Raw genomic sequence first — 13,980 nt, forward strand, 5'->3', positions numbered from 1 at the left:
TAGAACAACCAAATACACAACAAAACCTGCTCATGTTTCTCTGATGCTGCTGAAGTCAATGGCATATTGTTGCCCGGTGTCATGGCGGCGTAGGTACCGTTGCTGTAGGGGTCACGTGACGCTGCAAAGCCTCTATACGAGTCTATGTGCTCTTCTACTTGTTCTGATACAGCTCAACATCATTCTAAACACATTCAGGAAAGGTTCATTTCTGTATCAATACCTGCTCAAATGAGTACCTTGTTTCGATACTAGTTTTAGTATTGATTAGTATTTCATTCTGACAACCCTACAAGGACTTTTAACATGCGACCCCAGGACCATATGGAGTATTTTGGAAGGACAAAACAGAAACCATTGAAAGATAAGTGTTGTTAAATAATTGTCTTTATTCAGATGTATAACATACTCAGGTGATATTTAAAACAACCTCTACAGTAACTCAAGTATCCTGCGGTGTGGACAGCAGGCCTGCTTCGTTGTGATAGTTGTATTATGTGTTGACAAATGATTCTGTGGTACATAGAAATTAAAAACTAGCATAATTAAATAAAATAAATAACTGCCTTATTACCCTGGTGATTGTGTCATCCCTTTATCTTCATCAAAGTTTGCTACATGTGGTGCCCAAACAATTGAAACATAAAACCAGTTGTGTTGGGATTATCTGTCAGTCTACTAGGAGAAAAAAATAAAATAAAAAATATAAGAACTGGCAACATTTCCAGTGTAGCCAACACACAAATGTTAGAGGGCAGTGTCACCTCAGTATCTCTGTAGGACACTGTCTCCCTCACACAATATGCCACAGTGAAAACAGTAGCTTCATGTACAGTCAGTGTGGACCCTTATAAGGCATTACAGTAGTAGAGGAGCAGTGGGGCAGGTGCTGTGAGACTAGCAGTAGAAAATGGACAGAGTAGACATGATACTGTGCTGCTCTGAGAAGTGTGTCCTATTTTGGCCCAAACTAAAGACTCTGAAGCATGTCTCTCTCTTGTGTCTGCTGGAGGGCGATCCAGAAGGCTTCAGCCTCAGGCCTGGTTCAGGGCTGGCTCAGTCCTGACTCAGTTCTGGGTCAGTCCTGGTTCAGGCCTGGTTCAGTTCTGGCTCAGTCCTTGTCTCACGGTGCTCTCCTCTGCTCTTTGGCCAAATGTCCACAGTCTGGAGAAGAGTGAAAGTGGAGGTGACAGCACTGTGCAAGCCACGGCACGCTGCAAACAAGTTAGGCAGGTTTAATGTAACGCTATAAGCAAGAGTCTTAAGAATGGAATGTTTTCTCATTATATTGATCAAATCACAAAATAAAACATATGATCAAATTCCTTAGTGGGAGCGTTCTTGGCAGCCTCCACTGCTGAGCGTCAGCAGCTAAATGACTGAGGAAAGCAGTGGAACGCCTTCACTTGGGATATTTCATGATATTTGGAGCACATTATATGTTAAGATTTGGAAACGCTCTTGCTTTACAGACATCCTTCACACCTGCCTATACTTGAGCACAGTAGTGTATGACCCAGTCCAAGGTCGAGTCTGTGTACAACAGTCTTTCACTGAGGTGTAAAAGAGAATAAAAGGTGTCCCTCTCAGGCGATCTCCTTTATTCTGCGCATGTAGTCATGCAGTTCCTCTGGGTCCTGGAAGCCCATGTCCTGGCAAACCCACTGGATGTCCTGCTCATCAGCCATGGGGATAGCGTTGTAGGGCAGCTCCTCTGTGGGCAGCGTAGTGAAAGTGGTGAACTTGACCCTCTTGCGTTTGGAGGTGGGAGAACTGGCATCTTCCCCGGCGTCTTTGGTGGAGCCGCCGGAGCTGCCGTCTCCCCGCCCGTGGGCCTGGCTCTGCACGCTGGTCTGAGAGCTTCCGCTGCTGTGGTGGTCGCTGTGACAGCATGTTTGGACGCTCTCCAGTGGGTTCCCGGGGCTGTCGGCCTGCTGTGGAGACATCTGGCACTGGGCTCGGAGGGGCTGTCCATTCCCCAGAAACACCCAGTGGTGAGAGTGGTCCATGTTGGCCTGCCCTTCAGGGGGTATTCTCTTGTGGCGGTATTTGAGCACAAACACAATGCAGTTGATGAGAAAGACCAGGATGGCCAGACAGAAGACCCCCAGCAGAGCGTACATGCCGATCTCCAGATCAGTCATGTTGCGAGGCGAGTGGATGAACTCATCCTCTTCTAAGTCGCTGTCTGTGGGCCGCTCCTGGTTGCTGATCGTTGGGAAGTTGGTGTAATCAATGGGGACACTCGCTGGCTGCTCATTGGACGTCTCGTAAACCCTGCCGCTGATACTGGGGTCCAGAGCTGGTCTGCGAGTGAAAGGAACCATCTCCATCTCTCCCTCTGTGGTGGTCTCCTCCTCAGAGTCCTCCTCAGGACCAAAGCGCACCTTGACGTAGACACTGGCAGACGCGATGACACTCTTGCGTTTGGTCTTCTGGCATGCCTCACAGATAGTCATTTCCACTCGGACCAGCTCACCCGACCCCTCCCCCTCCGCAGCCACTACGGGCCAGCGCTGCCCTGGCTCCTGCACCACCGACACCACCTTCTCATCCAGAGATGAGCCGTTCAGGGTGTAGTCTTTAGGGTCAAAGTATGTGAGCGTGGCAGCTGTGTGGTCACTGAAGAGCATCCAGATGGACAGAGAGGCCTCCTGCAGCACACAAACACAACACAAAAGGTCAAACTGAGACATTTGGAGCAATGTGATAACAGAGTCACACACACACAGGGCAGAATAAGGGATTTTTATAGAAAATATTTCCCCTGACCTCGACACTGTGAAGTGACAGAGATGGAGAGGCTGAGGAGGCTGATGGTGGGAGGTAAAAGAGCAGGACAGAGAAAATGAGTGTGGTGTTTCATTTTGGTCATGGTGCAAATGGCCCCATCATAAACTCTCAAATGTCCCTGCACTGACTGTGATTTGAATGCTCACAGTGGAGCTCTGATGTACTGGCCCTGGCCCAGAACATAAATCTGTAGATAGCAGAGAATACTGCAGCAGAGCTGCGCTCACACAGACACCAGCGCATGTGTGTGTGCATGTGTGAGTGTGCGCATGCATGTGTGTTACTGTACTGATCTGGGGCTCTTTCTGGAGCATGTACTGTGTAATAATGTGCCAGAGCCTGTGTGTGATGTCAGAACTGTGGTCAGAGGAGTCACATGGTTCTGTAGTTCACTTTGAACATGGAAGACTGAACACACTATCTTTGTTTGTTTGGTCAAAACAAACATGGTGGGTGGCATAGGCCGTAGCTCACTAATTGACTGTTTTGGGAACAGAGGAGCGATCACATGATAACCATCTGGTCAGAACTTAGATCTGCAGACAGGAAGGACGTGTCAGAAAGCACAGAATGTAGTAGCTGAAGTCTCTGATTGTTTTGTGCTTCTGCACAGGTGGACTGGGCTGAGTGTCTCCTCTTAAGTTCCTAAGCACAGTCTGTGATGACAGACCTGTGTCTGCATAGTCTAAGTCCATGGGACTGAGCCATGACAGTGTGTGAGAGGTGATCATTTCTCCTGCACTGGCATTTGATTGAACCTGGAGAGTTGTGGCTCTGTTAACTCCAGGAGCCACCCACCCGTAACCCTCCCCACTAAAGCACATCAACACTGACTCATGTGTAATGACCACAACAGCCCAAAAACAGCCTGCACCCGTCTGTGTGAGCGCCACACTCCCTCACTATGGTCGGCACTCTCAGGCACATAAACGTTTGATATGGATGAGCTTAATAAAACATGGAGCTGGGCATAACGCTGACAGCACCAGGGGTCTAAACAAGAGCAGTGCCTGTGTGTGGGACATGAAACATTATGTTGTTCTGAATAAACCAGAACATGCTCAGCGAAGAGAAGGACACTTCAAATGTGTTATTTCAAATGAGACTGAGACAAGACTTCACTGGGACTGAATGTGAAAAACAGACTGTAGCATCCATTAAAGTGGATCACATATTTAACATATTCAAAGCTTTCTTTTGGCATAGTCTTGTAGAGTTTTAGAGCACATTTTAATTGGTCTAAAAACATAATGACCAGGAAATGACTATAATAACTGTAAGACACAATTTGCAGCCTGTTGTGCACACAGTGTACAGCAGAGTTTTTCAACCTGGGGGTAGAGACCCCAAATTTAGGTCTCCAAAGACTCCCAAAGGTCCCCAGGTGTTCTTCGATAAGGGGGTCAAACTAGATTGTGTGAATTTTAAAGAAACTCACTTGCTTCTATGAACTGTTTTATAATCAGTATTTTTGTATAACTACTGCATTAACCAGAAATGATGTATCTTTTTTATAAGACAGGATATGGCTGAGTCTACAGCCAATCTTAGTAAAAATGCTCAGTAAAAGTATGTGGTTTGGAGCTGAGTTTACATGTTTTTGTGTTAAATGGCAGTAACTAAATGTCTGTGATGTTTATTATAGAAATGCTTCTTAAAAACATGAAAATCAGAATTAGTTTATTTTGGAGAGTTTAGCAGTTTTTCCTCACTTAAGTTATACATTCTTTGTGATTATCAGCCAATTTATAATCAGATGCAGACAGTACACAGCAGACTTATTTTGACCTCAGGAGCAGATTATATAATATATCTGACACATTTTGCTCAAAATATATGGGAGAAATCAGGTACAGGGCCTTTAATTAGCAAAAACAAAATGTATTGAAAATCATGGTAAATCAATAAACACAGTAAAAAGTGTTACTTTTTTGTGGTATGGCCCAGCCCTGTGCGCCACTCACTGTTTTACTCGAGTTTGATTGTGTCTTAGGATATAACTTTAAGAATCAGTCACTCTCAAAGACCACAGAGGGACCATTAGAACAGCCTCCATGCTTCAGCCCCACACTAGAACAGTCACGGAGCCCGCCTCAGAGGGCACTTACAGCACTACATTACAACCATCTCCTCTGAACAAAGCAGGGCACTGGAGTTTGTTTTCCCCTCAATCACTGCGTTTAGATGCACGTCAGGAAGAACGGATCACTGGCCTCGTCCAATTTAAACCGATTTATCAAAATGCAGTGAACGTGGGAACTGTGATTGAGGGGACGTGAATCAAATCTCTAAGATCCCAATAACACATCCGGAGACGCAGATATGTCCTCAGATACCCGCAGCATGCGACAGCACAGTCCCATTTACATTAGGCACAGATTAGGAGGCGTTCAAGTGCACTAGGGAAGAAAAAGTAAATGAGATGTCACTTTTCTAATCTGCTAAAAGTGTGTTTATATCTTTGCTGTTGTTTTTATTAGTAATTATAGCTGCAAACTTTGAGTGCTATTGCTAAATTACTAAATGCCTCTGTTCGCACCTATTGGGTTTTCTGACCTGCTGTGGACTGGAACAGATGTCTAACAGGTTTTGAGGCAAAGACTATTAGACTTTGGTTGTGTAGCACTCTCGGAGTTCTCTGTGCATGTAAACGCAGTGAGTGTTTAAGTGTGTGGGCACAGAGGCACTTCTCTCTTTTCTGTTCTTTCCATGTGTTTGGGCAAAATGCTCCTGTCCCAGTACATACTGTATATATTGTACAAGCTGCTCTTGAAGTCAAAATATGTCCACTCTGTGCAGCCTGCATCTAATTATAAAGAGTTTTATCATACATCTAGTCTAGTTATCGTTAGCTGTATCAAGACTTTGAACTCTGTCTTTAGTCTCTGAGAGTTGTAAAAAGTGCTTCTAAAGTCATCTTAGTGAATAATTAGGATGCTCAGAACGCATAAGATAAGTGAGGAAAAACTTTGGACCACTGCAAAGTGTTGTAGTTGTTTTGTTGTAGTTGTGTTTTTCATGTTTTTCACAGTGGTCTGTTTCTGTGGTGAGGAGGGGTCATGTGGTGCTCAATGGGCTGTGAACATTTTTGCTGTACAGGGACGTGCACAGACATTTTGAAGGGCTCCAGAAAAGAAAAAAAGGCACTTTTCCACATCGGCTAAAATGGAAGTTTTTTAAAAGTAGCAAATATGATTTCACTTCTTTAGAGATCACTTACACTGTAGGTGTGCACCTGCTTTAGCAGCAAAGCTCTGTGCAGAGGTGTATATGAGCTGAGGGACCAATAAAAATACAAGAAAAATGAGAGAGCAGAGCAAATAAGGAGCATCAGGGGTGGGAGGCTTGGGGGTCTACATGCCCCAGAGATTTTTGATCAAATAAATGTCATTTCCTGTAATCTGGGTGTTTTATATGAGGAAATCCTATTCTTGTCAGTCTGAAAGAACAGCAGGATATAAACCTGCCTCTCTCCAAGACTCAAGTCCAAGTCAGTTGTGAAACAAATGTCCCCATGACAATGACCTGTTTTATACAAGTTGATTGTGTAGCCACATGTCTGTGCTCCCTCCTGTACAAGGGCCCGGGCTCCCACTGTGCACAGCCTCCTGCTGCACACAGCCACAGTCTGTTTAGTGTGTTTACATGTTCATTAGAGTGTGCTCTATATGAAACTCAGCCCCTGCTGTCCCCCGGGGCTCTACACACTGTAATTAAAAACACTGCACTTAGACAATAAGAGTGTGACCCTGGACTCAGCTCTTATTAACAGCTCAACTCACTGTGTCTGTTCCAGCAGCCTGAACACAACACCAACACACACACAAACACCCACACACACACACACACACACACACACACACACACACACACACACACACACACACACACACACACACACACACACACACACACAAACACACACACACACACACACACACACACACACACACACACACACACACACACAAACACCCACACATACACAAACAGGCACGCACACACAGACACACACAACACACACACACAAACACACACACAAACACACACAGACACACACAACACACACACACACACACACACACACACACACACACACACACACGCACACACACAGACACACACACACACACACACACACACACACACACACACACACACACAGACACACACAGACACACACAAACACACACACAGGCAGGTGCTTGAGAAATGGCACGTGCCCCTGCCCATTTTTGTCTACTCTTCCCCACTCCTGCTCTGCTCCTGCTCTGCTCCTGTCTGCTCCTGTCTGCTCCTGTCTGCTCCTGTCTGCTCCTGCTCTGCTCCTGTCTGCTCCTGTCTGCTCCTGTCTGCTCTGCTGCTCTGCTCTCTGCTCTGCTCCTGCTCTGCTCTGCTCTGCTCTGTGTGTGTGGGGGTCGGTACAGGCCTCATGGTGTAAGTTCATGCCTCAGGCCTTCAGGGTCCTGTGAGGGGCTGGAGGCTGCTGTGCATTATTGTGCACAGATTACAGATTTGTACTTTACCAACTCACTTCTTCGGTCAGAATATTATTGGGGGATTTCAACTACAATGAATATGTGAACCCTGCAGGAGTATTTGTACCTGGTCCCTCAGTTGTTTGTACTGACAAAATGTTTTCTGAGCTGTTGTCAAAAGTATTGAAACTAGATACTCATTTGAGCAAATATCAATACTAAAAAAAAAAGTCACATTAACGGGACAAAATCTGAGTTTTCCTGAACAGTTTAAGTGTGATTTTCAGTTTTATCAGAATGAATATGCGACCTTGTGTTAAAGAACATTTTATTTTGAGTGTGAAAAAGTACATCCTATAACAGGAGCTTGTTTAATTTTAACTCTAGTATTGGTATAGCATGAAGAGTGAGTCCTTAGTCCCGAAATGTTAGTATAGTGACACTATTTTATTCCTAAACCATACCCCTGGTTGGTGCTGTACCTGTTTGGGAGCGGAGAGCGTCTGCACCCCCGCAGCTTTGGCCACCATGGTGTGGCTGTTCCCGGGGCTGGGCTGGACGGACATGCTGAGGCCGGACACAGCGTGCACACGCAGATCTGTGATGGACACTTTGTCATCGGTGACGGAGAAGACCGCCTCCCCCAGGACTGCATCTACAGCCAGAGGAGACTCCACCTGTAACACAAGCAACAAAGATCACACTCTATCACATCAACACCCAACAACCAAAGTTTAACCTTCTGCGTCTAGTCCATATATTGTATAGTGCAGACAGGCTTTGTTACCATGTATGTAGTCTTTATTTCATTTCATTTCTCTTTCTTTATACAGGGTGGACCCAATGAAAGAACCAGACTCTCTTTTTCATGAGCACCTTGTCAATACAAACAAGACAAACACGATGGTAAATGGACACATTTTATATATCGCTGTTCCACCTTCAAGGCACTCAAAGCACTTTACAACAAGGAACCACTCAGACATTCTGTGTGCACCCATGCCAGTGCGCACACACACACACACACACACACACACACACTGGGGGCGAGGTGGGTTAAGTGTCTTGACCGAGGACACAATGACAGCATTTATCTGTGAGAGCGGGATTCAAACCACCAACCTTTGGATCGGTGGAGAAACACTCACAACAACTGAGCTACTGTCGCCCCCAGTACAAAATACTGAGAATCAAAAGAAAATGAACAAAAACAGAAAACGGCATAGGTCCATTTAAAACAGTAAAACAAAAGCAGAGGTGATCGTGTCTATGTCCAGATTATTCAGATGCAGCGGCTCCAGTGAGTCCAGTTTTGCATGTGTGTGAAATGTGTTCTATTTGTGGGAAGCAAAGTAACCAAACACTGTTTCCCCATTTCAGACGTGAACCATGGTGAGGTCTTGTCGTAGAAGTTCCCATATCAAAGTTCAACAAACATGTGAAACCTTCAGACAGTCTATCAAGTCCATTATAAATACATTTCACACAGTGTTGTTCTGTGCTGACGGTCAGTGAGGGCCAGTCTGCTCTTACTGCACAGTGATCGGGTTTCAGTGAATCAGCTCTTATGAAACAATGTTTACAGCACCAGTTACACGTTTGGACACACATTTCTTTAAGTTTGCTACGTTCTACATTTGATATAAATAGAAGACATAAGCTGCAAGATATGTGGAACAATTTGTTTCGCTTCATGATGGAGTCTCCAGCTGTGCCACGTCAGGGTCAAGAAATGACAAGTGCAAAGCAGAGATCAAAGTAAAAAAATGAATATTTGAAACAGTCTTGGGAGTTTCCATTATAGACCTTTCACATAAACTAGACAACATTTAAAAACATTCTAATATTTATTAGCCTCACTCCCTCGCAATTATGAAAGAAGAGAGAGGAGACAGCAAACGCGTCTTAATAGAATGTAGCATCTACAAAGAAGAAAGAGGCTGCTTCAAAAGACTGACTGGGCTCAAAGGGCTCATTAAAAACTCTAAATTACACAAAATTATCTCACTCACTCTAAGCTATGTTATAATGTGCTAACCTCCTCAAAAACAGACCTGGAGTTGTGTTTTGTTTCATTCACATGTTTGAGGATCTCTTTTTTATTAGTCTGTCTGCATCTCCAAAACTCAAAATGTTCAGTTTCACCTCGTGATGTCATGAAGCTGTTGTTTTAGAAGTTTACATCTATGATTTGTTGAGTAGAGACTGGCAGTTCTAGGGCTGAAATGATCTAAACGATGGTCCAGTTGATCAGAGAAATAAAGTCACAGCGGTTTTGGATGTGTGTATTTATCACACCAATCTCCACCAAGGGTTTGAGCTGATCTCCTACCTGCACTACTGAAAACAGACTACGAGAGGCAACAATGTGTCTGGAAGTGTCTATCCTGCCAAAAACGAATGATCAAAAGAATGCTTAATCAAAAAGAAAAGAACGATCAAAAGAATGCCTGGTTTTGTTGGGTCATATCTCACTCCAGAACAACAATCTGTGCACAAGGAAAGCAACTCCAAACAAACTCCTCACTCTGACCAGACAGTGGCGCTGTGTTCTACTGTCTGATCTGCTGCACACAAAACCAACAAACACATTTCACTATCACTGTGTCTGTTTTCACTTCTCAAAGTGCTCCGTGCTAAGTTTCCTCAACTGTCTGCTCTATGGTTTTGTATCAGCCTGGACTTAACACTGCAAACAACTACATCTAAAAGTTAAGATGACTTGAATTAAGAAAGTTTTGTCATGATTTGAGTCAATTTCACGTGACAGGCAAAATAATCTGCCAGTGGAATAAGACTTGGTGTACTTAAAATATGAAAATACATCTCACATCAACTTTTTACACTCAATTTAAGTCATTTTTAATTTAACAAGATATTGTTGTCAGAAAGAAAAATGTCATGTTACCATTTTTTTTTATCTTGTTTGCCATTATAATCTACAAGTATGATGTGTAATGAGTAATCTAGTGATCTCTCCCGGGTTCTACTCAAACCTTACAGTATGCTCCTGTCCAAAGCTAAGCCCATAAGGCCATACCACCCATGCTCCTGCCTGACAAGAAATATACACAGGGTTCCCAGTCTTTTTCACTGACAAAATTTCAAAACTTTTCCATGACTTTTTCATGACCTAAAGTGAATTTTCCATGACTTTATGGCACCTCCATGTGTAGAATTGGTCAGACTTTTAGGTTCTAAATATGACATGTGAACTCTTTCCACTCACTTTAAGGTTTGGGATTATAGTTTTTGAACATTCAAAATCCTGTCAGTGCATTTATTGTCCGTCTCTTTTAAACAAAAGGCGCAGATTGTCAGAAATAATCAGAATAGTCTAAAGAGAATTTAACAGAACGCTGGAATTGCATGAAAGAGATACTACATTTCAATTAACTAACAGAAACTGTAAACGAGTAGGTGTGTTAGTTTCAGAGTAGTTATTTAACTCGATATAAGGAAGTGTCCACCAGCGTCTGACCAGAACTGAAGAAGCAGCTTGGATGATCTGCGAAATGTTTTCCACCAAACTAACTTTTGTCCAAACGACAAACTGAATTTTCTCCTCACCATACATTTCAATGACTTTTCCAAAACTTTCATTGAATTTACTAATTCCTATGACTTTCCCAGGCCTGGAAAATGACATTTACAATTTCTATGACTTTTCCAGGATTTCCATGACTGTGGGAATCCTGTATACAACAGCACGATACAAAACAATACACTACAACTTCAGCAACCTGATCCAATGTGCAGTAGTTTCATTAGTGTTTCCCAGAGCATCAAGAAAACTGAAACTACAATATTCGTCATTTAGAGTTTTATCTTAATCATCTGATGCCCACTAATGAAAACACTGTGTGGGAGTGTGACGGGTGACAGGCTGGTGAGCTCAGCTTTGGACAGAGGCTTTTACTGCTAAACATGGTCTGAGGTCTGAATAAATATAGATATGAATATTTTGTAAGTAAGTAAAAAGTTCATTCATGACAGTGGTAGATAGAGGAGCCAAAAATTATATTAATGTAAAATTAAGGCTACTTCAAAATAATATTACTCAAGCAGAATTTTAAAGTAGTCGTCCAAGAAATTATTCAAGTAAGACTAAAAAAATAAAATAAAATAGAAACACAAATGTTCAAATCGTTTCATATTGTCAACTTGAAGCGTTTGACACTTGTAGACCGGGAAGAGGAACCACAACTTAGTACTAACGTAACTTAATAAAAATGTACTACCCACCTCTGATTTGTGAATTTTACTACAATTTTACTTCCGTCGATGGGCTATCAGCACAACAGCAAGAGCATTATTGGATATTTTTATTATGAACACAGAAAATCCATAGCATAGTCCCACACAGCAATCACGCGCCTCTGGTCACTAATAAAAGAACCAGTGGCCAGAGGGACACGGTGGCATTTATCGCGCACACCTGAGTTAGAGCCGAGCAAACTCCTCGACTGGATGTCAACACAAAGCAGCCGTGTAAACACAGAGTCGGTCCACAGGAGACAGCCACTTTATTGTCTTTGTGAAGCTCATAAAGGCTGTGACAAGCCAATCCACCATTCAATTCTGTGCACCGGTCGTCCTGTGTCAGGGTGCGGAGAAGAGCCGATCCATCAGCAACAGCTCCCCAAACACTCACCCACAGAAACCCAAAACACTCACCCACAGAACACCCACACTCTCACCCACAGAAACACCCACACTCTCACCCACAGAAACCCAAAACACACACCCACAGAAACCCCAACACTCACCCACACACTCACCACAGAACACCACACACCCACACTCTCACCCACAGAAACCCACACTCTCACCCACAGAAAACCCAAACACTCACCCACAGAACACCCACACTCTCACCCACACTCCACCCCACAGACCCACAGAACACCCACACTCTCACCCACAGAAACCCAAACACTCACCACAGAACACCCACACTCACCCACACTCTCACCCACAGAAACCCCAAACACTCACCCACAGAACACCCACACTCTCACCACAGAAACACCAACACTCTCACCCACAGAACCCAAAACACACACCCACAGAAACCCCAAAACACTCACCCACAGAACACCCACACTCTCACCCACAGAACACCCAAAACACTCACCCACAGAAACCCAAACACTCACCCACAGAAACCCAAAACACTCACCCACAGAACACCCACACTCTCACCCACAGAAAATCACCTCACCCACAGAACACCCACACTCTCACCCACAGAAACCCCAAACTCTCACCACACAGAACCTCACCCACAGAAACCCAAAACACTCACCCACAGAAACCCAAAACACTCACCCACAGAACCCACACTCACACCACAGAATCACACTCACCCACAGAACACCCACACTCTCACCCACAGAAACACCCACACTCTCACCCACAGAACCCCAAACACTCACCCACAGAACACCCACACTCACACCCACAGAAACCCAAAACTCTCACCCACAGAAACCCAAACACTCACCCACAGAAACCCCAAACACTCACCCACAGAACACCCACACTCTCACCCACAGAAACCCCAAACTCTCACCCACAGAAACCCAAAACACTCACCCACAGAAACCCCAAACACTCACCCACAGAACACCCACACTCTCACCCACACTCTCACCCACAGAAACCCAAAACACTCACCCACACTCTCACCCACAGAAACCCCAAAACACTCACCCACAGAAACCCAAAACACTCACCCACAGAACACTCACACTCTCACCCACAGAAACTCCAAAGACCACCCACACTCTCACCCACAGAAACTCCAAAGACTCACCCACAGAAACCCAAAACACTCACCCACAGAAACCTAAAACACTCACCCACAGAACACCCACACTCTCACCCACAGAACACCCACACTCTCACCCACAGAACACCCCAAACACTCACCCACACTCTCACCCACAGAAACCCAAAACTCACCCACAGAAACCCAAAACACTCACCCACAGAAACCCAAAACACTCACCCACAGAACACCCACACTCTCACCCACAGAAACTCCACACTCTCACCCACAGAAACTCCAAACACTCACCCACACTCTCACCCACAGAAACTCCAAACTCACCCAACAGAAACCCAAAACTCACCCACAGAAACCCAAAACACTCACCCACAGAACACACCACACTCTCACCCACAGAAACACCACACTCACACCCCACAGAAACCCCAAACATTCACACAAAGAAACCCCAAACACTCACCCACACTCTCACCCACAGACGCCCCACACACTCACCCACAGAAGCCTCAAACCCTGACCCACACCAACCCCACACTCTCACCCACAGAAACCCCACACACTCTTTGTATATGAGTGAATTTCCCCCACTCAGAAACACGCACAGTAGGTTAAATCCTTGAGCTAATATAATCCTGACCAAGTCTAGGTAAAGATCTGGAGATGGCAGTGAAGGATGGGTCCATTACCGAAGACAGATTTCCCTACGGGGGCAATAAAGCGAGCCTGACCTTACCTCCATGCAGAAATGTACTGTAGAGCTGCCTGGCAAATCCAGACTTGATTTGGCTGTATCAATTGTCCCCATAGGGAGATATTCGTGTGTGTGTGTGCGGTATTGGCCTGAGGAGGAGTGACAGAGGTGAGGACTGAGAGGCGGAGGCCCACGTTCTGATTGTACCTTTAATCGATAGACGA

General features: G+C 44.6%; 1 protein-coding gene across 1 annotated transcript in view; it reads right to left on the minus strand.

The window, feature by feature from the left end:
• Positions 1 to 419: 419 nt before the first annotated feature.
• The window catches only part of tmem132e (transmembrane protein 132E), a 186,004-nt gene continuing 172,443 nt past the window's right edge, over positions 420 to 13,980 (minus strand). The window contains exons 8-9 of the mRNA XM_020924922.2: positions 7,754 to 7,948; positions 420 to 2,654 (exon numbers count right to left, since the gene is read on the minus strand). Coding sequence (XP_020780581.1) covers positions 1,587 to 2,654; positions 7,754 to 7,948 — 1,263 coding nt within the window. The 3' untranslated portion in view covers positions 420 to 1,586. The remainder of the gene's footprint in view (positions 2,655 to 7,753; positions 7,949 to 13,980) is intronic.

Source organism: Boleophthalmus pectinirostris, unplaced genomic scaffold (assembly GCF_026225935.1).
Source record: "Boleophthalmus pectinirostris isolate CB_2022bp ecotype Guang Dong unplaced genomic scaffold, ASM2622593v1 HiC_scaffold_12, whole genome shotgun sequence".
In the NCBI taxonomy this organism is placed as follows: domain Eukaryota; kingdom Metazoa; phylum Chordata; class Actinopteri; order Gobiiformes; family Gobiidae; genus Boleophthalmus; species Boleophthalmus pectinirostris.